Genomic DNA, 14,435 nt, shown 5'->3' with positions numbered 1-14,435 from the left:
TAGGAAATCTGAAGATTCTCTGTTACTATAAACTAAATGTTTATGTCACCCCAAAATTTCATGTTAAAACCTGACTCCCAGTGTGATGGTATTAGAAGGTAAGGCCTTTGGAGAGTGATTGGATCCTGAATGGGACTAGTTCCCCTATAAAGGAAACCCTGAGAGCTCCCTCCCTCCTTCCACCATGTGAGAACACACAGAGATGGTTATCTATGAACCAGGAAGCAGGCTCCTGATCAGGCACCAAATCTGCTGGCACCTTGAGCCTGGATTTCCCAGACTCCAGAACTGTGAGAAATTTCCACTGTTTATAAACCACCCAGGTTATGGTATTTTGTTATAGCAGCCCAAATGTACTAGGACACCTATCAGGAGGTAGCCCTTGTTCTTTATTTCTACCACCAAGAGAGGGAGGACAGGTCCAGGTCATAGATCCTATGCTAGGCCCTGCAGAAACACACCATTCCTAAGAAGCACTTATCACACACTGTGGTAAGCTAGTGGGTTAACTATTATCAATGAAGGGAACTACATACCAGCATCTTCAGAAAAATCAATCTCTTTGTAGGATAAATTCAGACCCTCCAAACTAAGCCAGGGTCATGCAAATCTGAGCATTTCCTTGCAACATGACAAAACTGCATGCTCTTCAAATTATCAGTATTGTTTTGGAGAAAGTGCCAAAGCAGCTCAGAAAAATACAGCAGTCCTCCCTTTATCCATGGGGAATATGTTCCAAGGGGATATGTGGATGTCTGAAACCACAGATAGTGTTGAACCCTACTGTTGTCAATTGGAACACGTTTCTGTTCCACCCACAAATGTAATGCCTTTTCCATCTTAACCAAGTACTTAACATGCACTGTGGCTGTAACTTGTGTGGTTCGAGGTGCAACAGCAAAACTAGCGTAAATTTCTTTTTCCTTCTTCACAGTTTCACAGATAGAAGATTCATTCTTATTCTATTTTTTTTTTTTTGAGACGTAGTCTTGCTCTGTTACCCAGGCTGGAGTGTAATGGTGCGATCTCAGCTCACTGCAACTTCCGCCTCCTGGATTCAAGCAATTCTCCTGCCTCGGCCTCCTGAGTAGCTGGGATTACAGGTGCACACTACCACACCTGGCTAATTTTTGTATTTTTAGTAGAGATGGAATTTCACTGTTGGCCAGGCTGGTCTTGAACTCCACCCACCTCGGCCTCCCAGAGTGCTAAGGATTACAGGCATGAGCCACCACACCCAGCCAGAAGATTCATTCTTACCATAGATCTTTGCAACCTCAGCATACAATTCCTTTCTCCCTCCCTCTCTTTCTCCCTCCCTTCCTTTTGTTTCCTTCCTTCCTTCCTTTTCTCTTCCTTTCTCTTTCTCTCTCCCTCTCTTTTCTTTCTTTTCTCTCTCTCTCTCTCTTTCTTCCTTTCCTTCCTTAAGTTTCTCTCATCTTTTCACTTAAAGGAAGCATTTTATGGCTTCTTTTTGGCATATCCGAATTGCCAGCATTGCTTCTCTTGTGCTTTGGGGCCATTATTAAGTAAAATAAGGGTTACGTGAATATGAGTACTGCTATACGGTGACTAAGTGACTAATGGGCAGGTGGCATATATGGCATGAATACACTGGGACAAAGTGATGATTTGTGTTCTGGGTGGCAGTAGAGCAGGACAGCATGAGATTCATCACACTACTCGGAATGGCATGCCTTTTAAAACTTAGGAATTATTTCTGGAATTTTCCATTTAGTATTTTTGGACTGTCATTGACTATGGGTAACTGAAACCCTGGAAAGCAAAACCAAGGATAAGGGGGACTACTGCACTAAAAGGCATCTGAAAGATCATGTCTGGGTAAAGTGGTCAATACAATGAAAACATTTGTACGTAAGATGAATCTAAGGTTTTATGCTTAATACGGCTGTGGCTAGGATGCTAAAAATTAAAGTTTAAGTGACAAATAGGAGCAAAGCTAAAAGATCATTATAATAAAAATACTTTAGAAATCAATGTTACCTGATCAAGATTTTTGAAAAGGAGAATATCTTTGCAAGCTTCCTGAAGTCTGCATCTCTGTTCATCAGTTTTAGGATGAATCACCTGCCAATCCAAACAAAACCATGGAAACTGTTTTACTCCATTTAAAAATAACCACTTAAAGACTGGTAAATTTCTTTCTCCAAAAATTGGGAAAAATAAACAGCATGGTTTCTGTAATTTTAATTTTACATAAATATCAAGCTGCATGCTGAAGGTCGAGGGGCAATGTAACATAGGGGTGAAAAAGCACCAACCCTGAAGCCACCTGCCGACTACATGGCTGGCAGCAAGTCAGCTATTCCCTGGGAGTCTCAGGATCTTCATCCATAAAGCAGAGGGTTAAAAATTTGTTCATTAAACAAATATTGAGCATCTACTCAAAAAAAAAAAAAAAAAGTACATCTTTTAATCTGACCAGAAATAATAGATGTTAAAAGTGTTGGCCGGGTGAGGTGGCTCATGCCTGTAATCCCAACACTTTGGGAGGCCGAGGCAGGCAGATCACGATGTCAGGTGATGGAGACCATCCTGGCCAACGTGGTAAAACCCCATCTCTACTAAAAATAGAAAAATTAGCTGGGCGTGGTGGCGCATGCCTGTAATCCCAGCTACTCAGGAGGCTGAGGTAGGAGAATCGCTTGAACCATGGAGTTGGAGGTTGCAGTGAGCCGAGATCGTGCAACTGCACACCCGCCTGGCTGACAGCGAGACTCTGTCTCAAAAAAAAAAAAAAAAAAGGGCCAGGCGTGGTGGCTCACGCCTGTAATCCCAGCACTTTGGTAGGCCGAGGCAGGCGAATCACAAGGTCAGGAGTTTGAGACCAGCCTGACCAACATGGATAAACCCCGTCTCTGCTAAAAATATAAAATTAGCTGGGCATGGTGGCGCATGCCAGTAATCCTAGCTACTCGGGACGCTGAGGTAGGAGAATCGCTTGAACCAGGGAGTTGGAGGTTGCAGTGAGCCAAGATCGTACCACGGCACTGTAGCCTGGTGACAGAGCAAGATTCTGCCTCAAAAAAAAAAAAAAAAAAAAAAAGCTGGGCACGGTGGCTCACTCCTGTAATCCCAGGTAATCCCAGCACTTTGGGAGGCCAAGGTGGGCAGATCACGAGGTCAGGAGTTCGAAACCAGCCTGACCAACATGAAGAAACCCACCTCTACTAAAAATACAAAATTAGCCGGGCATGGTGGCACATGCCTGTAATCCCAGCTACCCGGGAGGCTGAGGCAGGAGAATCGCTTGAACCCAGTAGGCGGAGGTTGCAGTGAGCCAAGATCACGCCATTGCACTCCAGCCTGGGCAACAAGAGCAAAACTCTGTCTCAAAAAAAAAAAAAAAAAAAAGAGAGTGTTAAGTATTTTAAATTTGTGATATTAAATTAGAAAAAACTGTTTTACAGTCATCAATAATCTTACAATAACTAGAATAAAAAAATTAATCTAATGATTTTTACATTCACAAAAATGGTAGCATTTATTAGAATACTTCAGAAATCTTTCCTAAGTTACTCATTTTAAGGGTAACTTGATTTAAGGGTAACATAATAGATCACTAAAGTTTTTTTTTTTTTTTTTTTTGAGATGGAGTCTCGCTCTGTCGCCCAGGTTGGAGTGCAGTGGCACGATTTTGGCTCACTGCAACCTCCACCTCCCAGGTTCAAGTGATTCTCCTGTCTTAGCCTCCTGAGTAGCTGGGATTACAGGCGGGCACCACCACGCCTGGCTAATTTTTGTATTTTTAGTAGAGATGGGGTTTTACCATATTGGTCAGGCTGGTCTCAAACTCCTAACCTTGTGATCCGCCCACCTCGGCCTCCCAAAGTGCTGGGATTACAGGCGTAAGCCACCGTGCCTGGTCCACTAAAGGTTTTTGTAACAGCAACCTTTTTTTTTTTTTGAGATGGAGTCTCACTCTGTCGCCCAGGCTGGAGTGCAGTGGCATGATCTCAGCTCACCATAACCTTGGCCTCCCGGGTTCAAGCGATTCTCCTGCCTCAGCCTCCCGAGTAGCTGGCATTACAGGCGCCTGCCACCACGCCCAGCTAATTTTTGTATTTTAGTAGACACGAGGTTTCACCATGTTGGCCAGGCTGGTCTCGAACTCCTGACCTCAGGTGATCCACCCACCTTGGCCTCCCAAAGTGCTGGGATTACAGGTGTGAGTTACCACACCCAACCTATAACATCAATCTTTTAAAAATGATAGTTCATACATGCCCTCATAAAAGTAATTTATGTTGGGAGGCTGAGGCAGGAGAATCACTTGAACCCAGGAGACAGAGGTTGCAGTGAGCCGAATTCACGTCACTGCACTCCAGCCCGGGCAACAGTGCGAGACTCTGTCTCAAAAAAAAACAAACAAAAGCAATTTATGTCAATTGTACAGAAGTTTAAAAAACTAAGTTTTTTTTTTTTTTTTTTTTTTTTTAAAAAGCACCCAAAAATCAAACATGGTCTTGCCACAACCACTGTTTACATCCGGGGTATACCCTTCCAGACAGAATTTTCTATATATACATACATACATACAAATAAATATATATATTTCAAATTTTTTAATTTACAAAATGCTCTATAAAATGCACCTCACACAAACATACATCCCATGCCATTACATACAGTCCTGTACCATCACTTTCAATGGCTACAGATTCTCTTCATTTGAATGTACCATAATTTAGGCCCTGGTAATCCCATATTTTGGGTCATTTAGGTTGTTTCCATTTTTTTTTTTTTTTTTTTTTTTTTTTTTTTTTTTTTTTTTTTTTTTTTTTTTTTTTTTTTTTTTTTTTTTTTTTTTTTTTTTTTTTTTTTTTTTTTTTTTTGTTTCCATTTTTCATTTTTTTTTTTTTTTTTTTGAGACGGAGTCTCGCTCTGTCACCCAGGCTGGAGTGCAGTGGCGCAATCTCGGCTCACTGCAAGCTCCGCCTCCCGGGTTCACGCCATTCTCCTGCCTCAGCCTCTCCGAGTAGCTGGGACTACAGGCGCCCGCCACCACGCCCTGCTAATTTTTTTGTATTTTTTAGTAGAGATGGGGTTTCACCGTGGTCTCGATCTCCTGACCTCGTGATCCACCCGCCTCGGCCTCCCAAAGTGCTGGGATTACAAGCGTGAGCCACCGCGCCCGGCCTTTCATTGTTATAATACTATGATAAACTCCATTTGTACATCCTCAAGAAGGATCCAACTTTCATTGGGGATAAATTCTCCTTTAGGTAAATGCTAAATCAGTTGGCCTGACTGTAAGTATTTAAGGCTTGTTGTTGTTAATTTTTTTTTTTTTTTATAGAAATGAGGTCTAACTACATTGCCCAGGCTAGTCTCAACTCCTGGGGTTCAAGTGATCTTCCCACCTCAACCTCCCAAAGTGCTGGGATTACAGGTGTGAGCCACCATGCCCAGCATTTTTTTTTTTTAGACTCAAGCAGCAATTCTTCTGCCTCAGGCTCCTAAGCAGCTGTGAATACAGGCACATGCCACCAAACCAGCTATTTTTTTTTTCCCACAGAGATGGGGTCTTGCTCTATTGTCCAGGCTGGTCTTGAACTCCTGGCCTCAAGTGATCCTCCTGCCTCAGCCTCTCAAAGTGTTTGGATTACAGGTGTGAGCCACCATGCCCAGCCTGTTTAAGGCTTCTGACAGCTACAGCTAGGCATTGCTCACATACCCTCAACCAGCGCAGCTTTCAATTTGTTAGATTAAAAATGTCACTTCACTGATATTTTAATTTGTATTTAATTATTAGCATGATGAGTTTTTGGTATGTAGAGAAGGGGAGTTAATGAGAAATAGAACAATTCTATCTAACATCTTTGCTTTGGGTCTTACCCTTGGATCTGTATCTTCCTCTTCCTCATCAGGGTTATAGGTCTCAGCACAGACTAAAATTGGAGAGAAAAAAACAAAAAGAATGAACTTAACAGATGTGTGGCTTTACGAAAAATAGGAAGTGAACTCAATTTTCTTTTATTCACTGTTTTCTTTCTTTTTTTTTTTTTTTTTTGAGACAGAGTTTTGCTCTTGTTGCCTAGACTGGAGTACAGTGGCACAATCTCAGCTTGCAACCTCCATCTCCCAGGTTCAAGCGATTCTCTTGCCTCAGCCTCCCAGGTAGCTGGGATTACAGGCATGCACCACCATGCCCGGCTAATTTTGTATTTTTAGTAGGGATGGGGTTTCGCCATGTTGGTCCGGCTGCTCTCAAACTTCTGACATCAGGTGATCCACCTGATGTATAACCACCTGATGTATAATATAAATGCTCACGCCTATAATCTCAGCACTCTGGGAGGCTGAGGCAGATGGATCCTGAGGTCAAGAGATCAAGACCATCCTGGCCAACATGGTGAAACCCCGTCTCTACTAAAAATACAAAAATTAGCTGGGCGTGGTGGTGTGCGCCTGTAGTCCCAGTTACTCAGGAGGCTGAGGCAGCAGAAGCGCTTGACCTTGGGAGACGGAGGTTGCAGTGAGCCGAGATCATGCCACTGCACTCCAGCCTGGTTGACAGAATGAGACTCCGTCTCAAAAAAAATGAAAAGAGAGTAAGTTGTGGGAGACATAAGGGGAAAAAAAGCCAGGTGATATATGCTATCCCTTGCAGAAGAAAGGACTTCCATGAGAAAGGAGAGCTAAGAATGGAGGGAAAATAAATATAATATACTTTTACCGGTTAATTTTTCTAAAAGGAAACAATTTGGGAAGAATAAACTGGAAAGTAAAGAAATTATTTTCCTAGTGTATAGAAAGAAACAAGAAAGAAGGGATAGGGAAAGGAATGAAACTTCTCTGAGGAAACTTTTTTTTTTTTTTTTTTTTTTTTTGAGAGGGAGTCTCACTCTGTCACCCAAGCTGGAGTGCAATGACGTGATCTCTGCTCACTGCAAGCTCCGCCTCCCGGGTTCACACCATTCTCCTGCCTCAGCCTCCAGAGTAGCTGGGACTACAGGCGCCTGCCACCATGCCAGGCTAATTTTCTTTATTTTTCGTAGTGACGGGGTTTCACCGTGTTAGCCAGGATGGTCTCGATCTCCTGATCTCAACCACCCGCCTCGGCCTCCCAAAGTGCTGGGATTACAGGCGTGAGCCACCCTGACTGGCCTGAGGAAACATTCTCATATAAAAAGTTTTGACATTTAAGCCATGTTAATTTTTCACATATTTTAAAAATTAAATAGATAAGAAAGACCCTAAAACTAAGTACAAAGAAAAAAAAACCTACCCATGTATCAGGGTGATAACATAATTAGAGAAGAATCAGATTCTAAGTAGCTTCTGAACATAGTACTCTGACCATCCACCCTCAATGGGATATACTGCATTCCAACAAAAAACAACTGATGTTTGTGATCGTATAGCAATTCCAAAACTCTTCTTTTTTTGAGACAGTCTCGCTCTTTCGCTCAGGTTGGAGTACAGTGGCGCGATATTGGCCCACTGCAACCTCCACCTCCCTGTTTCAAGTTATTCTCCTGCCTTGGCCTCCTTAGTAGCTAGGTCTGGAGGCACATGCAACCACACCCAGCTAATTTTTGTAGTTTTAGTAGAGATGGGGTTTCACCATGTTGGCCAGGATGATCTCAATCTCTTGACCTTGTGATCTGCCTGTCTTGGCCTCCCAAAGTGCTGGGATTACAGGCGTGAGCCACCGCGCCCGACCTGTAATTCCAAAACTCTTCTATGTGTATTACTGTAGGGAGTAAATAAACAAACACACATTTTTTTACTGGTGAGAAGGGGGATACAAATATAGACTGGAGGAAGAATTAGAAATGGAGATATCGATACAAATCATGATTTTAAAATCTCACCCCATGTGTTATTTGCAGAGACAATAAATTATCTACTGAATAAACAGTTTTGTACTTACTAAGAAAACTGTTTTACCAAGAACGAACTAGTTGTGATTACTGTTTCTCAGAATGCAGCAAACCTACTCCTTCTTCACAATACAGGCCATTACAGCTGGGAAAAGCTTTCTTCTAATAAATCATCAGTGATCTGTAATAGCTGTGTGACCAGAGGTAATTTATTGCCTGTGTCCACCCTTCCTCTGCATAATGGCATGAACAGTGGTGACTTCTCTCTGAAGACTGTTGTAAGGATTCAAGTAGACAGGTGTCAGGCACAGTAAGGAGGCAACTTGAACTATTACCATTATTATCTTGGTTCCATTTGTTCTGGGTTTTAGGATAATTATTGTTATGTTGGTTCTGTTCTCTATTTCAGCTCCTTTAAGAACTGTCCTTTCTTCCCAGCTAACCTCCATCACATATTTCTACCCTTACAACTTTGCTCTTTTTGCTTTCTCTACAGTTCGCCCCGCCCGCTCCCAAGACAGAGCTTCACGCTGTCACCCAGGCTGGAGTGCAGTGGTGTGATCTTGGCTCACTGCCACCTCCACCTCCACCTCCCAGGTTCAAGTGATTCTCCTGCTTCAGCCTCCCAGGTAGCTGGGATTACAAATGCTAATTTTTATATTTTTAGTAGAGACAGGGTTTTTTTTTTTTTTTTTTTTTTTTTTTGCCATGTTGGCCAGGCTGGTCTCGAACTCCTGACCTCAAGTGATCTGCCCATCTTGGCCTCCCAAAGTGTTGAGATTACAGGCATGAGCCACCACGCCCGGCCAACTCTTTTTATGTATTTAATTCTTGCTCATTTTTTTTTAGTTTCCTTACAATCTTATCATACCCATTTTGTTTCATCTCAGCCAATTTTATCCTTAGCTTTTTGCTCAGAATTCATAAGTGCAATGATTTCTTATAGTTTACTGAGCATTTTGTAGTGGACCTTTCTAGTCTTCACTCCTCTTATATCCTTAACCAGCTGAGTTCACTCATAGGCCCTGTATTGTTTATTAGGATTTATTTATCATCTGTTAACAGGCAACAAACAGTTTTTTTTTTTTTTTTTTTGAGATGGAGTCTTGCTCTGTCGCCCAGGCTGGAGTGCAGTGGCTTCATCTCGGCTCACTGCAAGCTCCGCCTCGCGGGTTCATGCCATTCTCCTGTCTCAGCCTCACGAGTAGCTGGGACTACAGACACCCGCCACCACGTCTGGCTAATTTTTTGTATTTTTAGTAGAGACGGGGTTTCACCGTGTTAGCCAGGATGGTCTCGATCTCCTGACCTCAAGTGATGAGCCCACCTCGGCCTCCCAAAGTGCTGGGATTACAGGCATGAGCCACCGCACCCGGCCAACAAACAGTTCTTGACCCTACTCTCAATCTATGTGTGATGGCTAAAAGACTCCATGTATCTACAACTACGGGACAGGCTGATACATGCCACTCCCAATTTATTTATTTTTATTTATTATTATTATTTTTTGAGACAGTCTTGCTGTCTTGCCCAGGCTGTAGTGCAGTTGACATGATCTCAGCTCACTGCAAACTCTGCCTCCCAGGTTCAAGTGATTCTCCTGCCTCAGCCTCCCGAGTAACTGGGGCTACAAGTGCAAGCCACCACACCCAGCTAATTTTTATATTTTTAGTAGAGATGGGGTTTCACCATGTTGGCCAGGCTGGTCTTGAACTCCTGACCTCAAGTGATCCACCATGCCCAGCCCCACTCCCAGTTATTTCCCAGTTTCTTAGAGACACTCACTGCAGTCCTGTTCTAGCTACACTCCAGCTTCCCTTTACTCACCGATTCTCCAAACCAATAAAAGATCTGAGAAATGATGGCTTCCATTGTGTCCTATACCCAGGACTCTCCCATCCCTGCCTTAGCAAATAATACTCTATTTGTGTGGCCCATGCCACTTGTGCAGTAATGCCATCGATACCAAGTGCCCAACAGGGACTTTGTATCCTAAAACAGATAAGAGAAAAATTAGGGGGGACAGAGTAAGAAAAGATACACCATTCTAGTCCCTGAAATAGCATTAGGTGATGCTCTGCAGAGGGCTGGCCCAGTTTCTGGCTAGTGTGGGACTTGGGTTACTAAGCCAGGAAAGTAACAATGGGATATAGGTAATGACTCACTATCTTTCTCCAAGCATTTTTGTTTCCAGGAGATGAGGCCAGGGTGCATTATCTCAGTTCTTCCCTAATGATTAAGGCAGACACCTTTCTTAGTTCCTAGACATTTCTTGTTTTCTTTTCTGAGACACAGTTTTGCTCGTTGCCCAGTCTGGAGTGCAATGGCGTCATCTCGGCTCACCGCAACCTCTGCCTCCCAGGTTCAAACAATTCTCCTGCCTCAGCCTCCTGAGCAGCTGGGATTACAGGTGCCCGCCACCACGCCCAGCTAATTTTTGTATTTTTAATAAAGATGGAGTTTCACCATATTGGCCAAGCTGGTCTCGAACTCCTGACCTCAGGTGATCCTCTGGCCTCGGCCTCCCAAAGTGCTGGGATTACAAGTGTGAGCCACCATGCCCAGCCTCCTAGACATTTCTATTGTCACTTTTTGCATCATGGGTATTCTGGTAGGAAACTGGGGAAGCTGCATCAAGGGCATCTAACCAGACACTATGTCAAACTTCAAGTTTCTTGGTTCTCTGTGCTCTTGATTAATGCCATTATCAGACTAATTTTCTAAACTAGAAATTTGGAATTAATCAGACTTTCTTCTCTCACCTCTTATCCAATGAATACATCAAATTCTGCTTCAGAAATATTCTCATATTTGACCTTAATTCAGTGTATTCCAATTGCTACTCCTTGGTCTAAGAGTTCAAAACAACTACTTAGAATAATACATTAAAAAAAAAACTTCATTTCAGGAAATAAATGGGTACATGGGTATTATACTAACTTTCTCTACTTTTGTGCATGAAATCTTCCTTTTTAATTTTTTTTTTGAGAGTCTCACACTCTGTCACCCATGCTGGTATGCAGTGGCACAATCTCGGCTCACTGCAACCTCAGCCTCCCAGGTTCAGGTGATTCTCGTGCCTCAGCCTCCTAAGTAGCTGGAATTATAGGCGCACACCACCAGGCCCAGCTAATTTTTGTATTTTTAGTAGAGATGGGGTTTCATCATGTTGGCCAGGCTGGTCTCGAACTCCTGGCCTCAAGTGATCCTCCCAAAGTGCTGGAATTATAGGCGTGAGCCACTGCGCCCAGCCCTTTCGTGTATGAAACCTTTCATACACATATTTCATTGAAAAGTTTAAAAAAATAAGCCTTCAGTGAAGAGACTGATAGAATTTTACTGATAATGACACAATCTTGGGCTATTCCTAGGCTTGCTTTTCCTCCAATTTTGGAAGAAAGTACTTTGGCAACTTAGCTCATTTTAATATTTTTAGGCATTTACATAACTGAGGCAGCAAATGTTAATTAGTCTTCACATTTTCAGATGCAACACTGATTATTTTTCAGATGCAAAATAAATGTTATTATTTAAACAAAAAGTTTCCATTAAAATTGTTAATAATATGTTTCTATTTGTGGAAAAACATTATGCTTCAACTTTTCAAACCTGGTTTTAAGTTTTCTTCCCTTTCCTATTGTTTATTGCTTTATTTATTACGGTAAGAACACTTAACATGAGAGCTACCCTGATAACAAGTTTTTAAGTTCACAACAGAACTTCCAGATAGCTGAATACATGAAGGTTCCTGGAGGGTGGTGCACCCAGGGAGTGCATGGAAACTCCATGCACTTCCCAAATACCTCCCAAAGTGCTGGGATTACAGGCATGAGCCACTGCACCCGGCCTGAATTTGACTATTTTATTTAATTTGTTTTGTAGAGACAAGGTCCCATTATGTTGCCCAAACTGGTCTCAAACTCCTGGCTTCAAGCAATTTTCCTGCCTCAGCCTTCCAAAGTGTTGGGATTATAGGCATGAGCCACTGCACCTGGCCTTGATTAATTTATTTTAGATACCACAATACCACATATCAGTAGAATAATGCAATATTTGTCCTTCTATACCTGGCTTATTTCACTTAGCATAATGTCCTTTTTTTCCTTTTTTTTTTTGAGATGGAGTCTCGCTCTATCGCCCAGGCTGGAGTGCAGTGGTGCAGTGGTACAATCTTGGATCTTGGCTCACTGCAACCTCTGCCTCCTGGGTTCAAGCAATTCTGTTTTAGCCTCCCGAGTAGCTAGGATTACAGGCGCACACCACCACACCTGGCTAATTTTTATATTTTTAGTAGAGACGGGCTTTTACCATATTGGCCAGGCTGGTCTCAAACTCCTGACCTTAGGTGATCCACCCACCTCGGACCTTAGGTGATCCACCCACCTCTGTCTCCCAAAATGCTGGGATTACAGGCATGAGCCCTCAAATCCAGCCTCCCTTTTCTTTTGAACCCTGGAATTACCTCCCTTTGCCCTCTTCCTCTGATCCCCTCAATCTCTTTACTTCTCCTTAGTCCTAGTCCTAAATTACTTCCTTTATTTTCTAGGAAAAAATCCATTTTACAGTACCTACTTGATTGTTGCTGCCCCAAGGGTTCTGCACATCTGGCTGCTTGCCTCAGTACACAAGTTACCTGGAGAAGGTCCAGAATCTGTGTGATCCCCTATGCAACCTCAAACATTATATTGTGTGTCATGAAATACTCAAGACCTACAGGAAATGAAGATTAAAATAGCAATACAGTGGCTAGGCATGGTGGATTACACCTGTAATCCCAATACTTTGGGAGGCCTGAATGGGAGGATCACTTAGAAGGACATCAGCCCTATTAGATTAGGATTCTACCCTATGACCTCATTTTACCTTCATTACCTCTTTAAAGGCTCTATCTCAAAAATATAATCACATTGGGGTTAGGACTTCAATACATGAATTTGGGGGAACCAATTAGTCCACAACACTGGATTTCTAAATTATTTTAAGCAATACTTAGTAATATTTCAGTTGAAGGTAGCTATAGATGAAAAAAATATTGCATACTATGAAAGAATATAAAGACAAAAATCAGTATTTTATTATATAGTAAGCACATAAGCCTTAAAGGGCAGGGATGTCTGCTGAAGAGCACCTGCAATAAAGAAGTGGGTGACTGACATGACACCAGGTTCTCAGTGGACTGTTCTGCTGCCTGTCACAGTCATCACTAGAGTCAAAATATTCTGTTCCTAAATGTGGCATGATGCCAATACACACATTTCTGATTAATGTGCTTTGATGTTTAACATGTATTTAATAAATATAAGTTGGGCTTTTTTTTGACAAAGGAGGTTTTTATTTGTTTTGTTTTTTTGGAGTCTCATCTGTTCCAGGTGGAGTGCAATGGCAGTCTTGGCTCACTGCACCTCCACCCCAGTTCAGCAATTCTCCTCCCCCCAAGTACTACAGGCAGCCGCCACCACCCCGGCTATTTTTTTTTTTTAGTAGAGACGGGTTCACCGTGTTAGCCAGGATGGTCTCAATCTCCTGACCTCGTGATCCCCCCCGGCCTCCCAAGTGCTGGATTACAGCATGAGCCCCGCCCAGCCAGCACGGCTTTCTTGTGTTGGCTGGGGCAGACAGTCTCACTCGTCGTCCAGAATGGAGTGCAGTGGCGCAATCTTGGCTTACTGCAAACTGCCTCCTGGGTTCAAGTGATTCTCATGTCTCAGCCTCTCAAGTAGCTGGGATTACAGGCGTGGGCCACCACACTGGCTTAATTTTTGTATTTTTATTATTTTTTGAGACGGAGTTTCGCTCTTGTTGCCTAGGCTGGAGTACAATGGCGGGATTTGGCTCACTGCAACCTCTGCCTCCCAGGTTCAAGTGATTCTCCCGCCTCAGCCTCCCAAGTTGCTGGGATTACAGGCACCTGTCACCATACCCAGCTAAACTCCTGACCTCAGGTGATCCACACACCTCAGCCTCCCAAAGTGCTGGGATTACACTTTGCAATTACACCTCATCCTCCCAAAGTGCTGGGATTACAGGTGTGAGCCACCATGCCCAGCCAAATTTTTGTATTTTTAGTAGAGACGGGGTTTCACAATGTTGGCCAGGCTGATCTCAAACTCCCGACCTCAGGTGACCGGCCCATCTCAGCCTCCCCAAAGTGCTGGATTACAGGCATGATTACCATGCCAGCTTTATTTTTTTATTTTGTTTTTTTTATTTTTTTTTTTGGACTGGTCTTGCTCTATAGCGCTGGTGCAGTGGTGCGATCTCACTCACTGCCCTTGTCCTTCAAGAGATTCTCCTCAGCCGCTAATTTTTTTTTTTTTTTGAGATGGAGTTTCATATTGTTGCCAGGCTGGAGTACAATGGCACAATCTCGGTCACTGTAACCTCCGTCTCCAGAGTTCAAGTGATTCTCCTGCCTCAGCCTCCCAAGAAGCTGGATACATGTGCCATCATGCCCAGCTAATTTTGTGTATTTATTTATTTATTTAATTTTTTTGAGACAGAATTTCACTCGTCACCCAGGCTGGAGTGCAACGGTACAATCTTGGTTCACTGCAAACTCTGCCTCCCAGGTTGAAGCGATTCTCC

The 14,435-nt window shown here is 43.0% G+C and overlaps 1 protein-coding gene across 2 annotated transcripts in view; it reads right to left on the bottom strand.

The window, feature by feature from the left end:
• PRKAR2A (protein kinase cAMP-dependent type II regulatory subunit alpha) overlaps nt 1-14,435 on the bottom strand; it is a 99,379-nt gene that overhangs the window by 39,697 nt on the left and 45,247 nt on the right. For both annotated transcript variants that reach the window (XM_003257025.4, XM_030811833.1), the window contains 2 exons: nt 5,860-5,912; nt 2,005-2,088 (listed from right to left, as the gene is read on the bottom strand). In XM_003257025.4, coding sequence (XP_003257073.1) covers nt 2,005-2,088; nt 5,860-5,912 — 137 coding nt within the window. The remainder of the gene's footprint in view (nt 1-2,004; nt 2,089-5,859; nt 5,913-14,435) is intronic.

This window comes from Nomascus leucogenys, chromosome 4, assembly GCF_006542625.1.
Source record: "Nomascus leucogenys isolate Asia chromosome 4, Asia_NLE_v1, whole genome shotgun sequence".
Taxonomy (NCBI): Eukaryota; Metazoa; Chordata; class Mammalia; order Primates; family Hylobatidae; genus Nomascus; species Nomascus leucogenys.
This window is presented reverse-complemented; position numbering and strand designations above follow the sequence as displayed.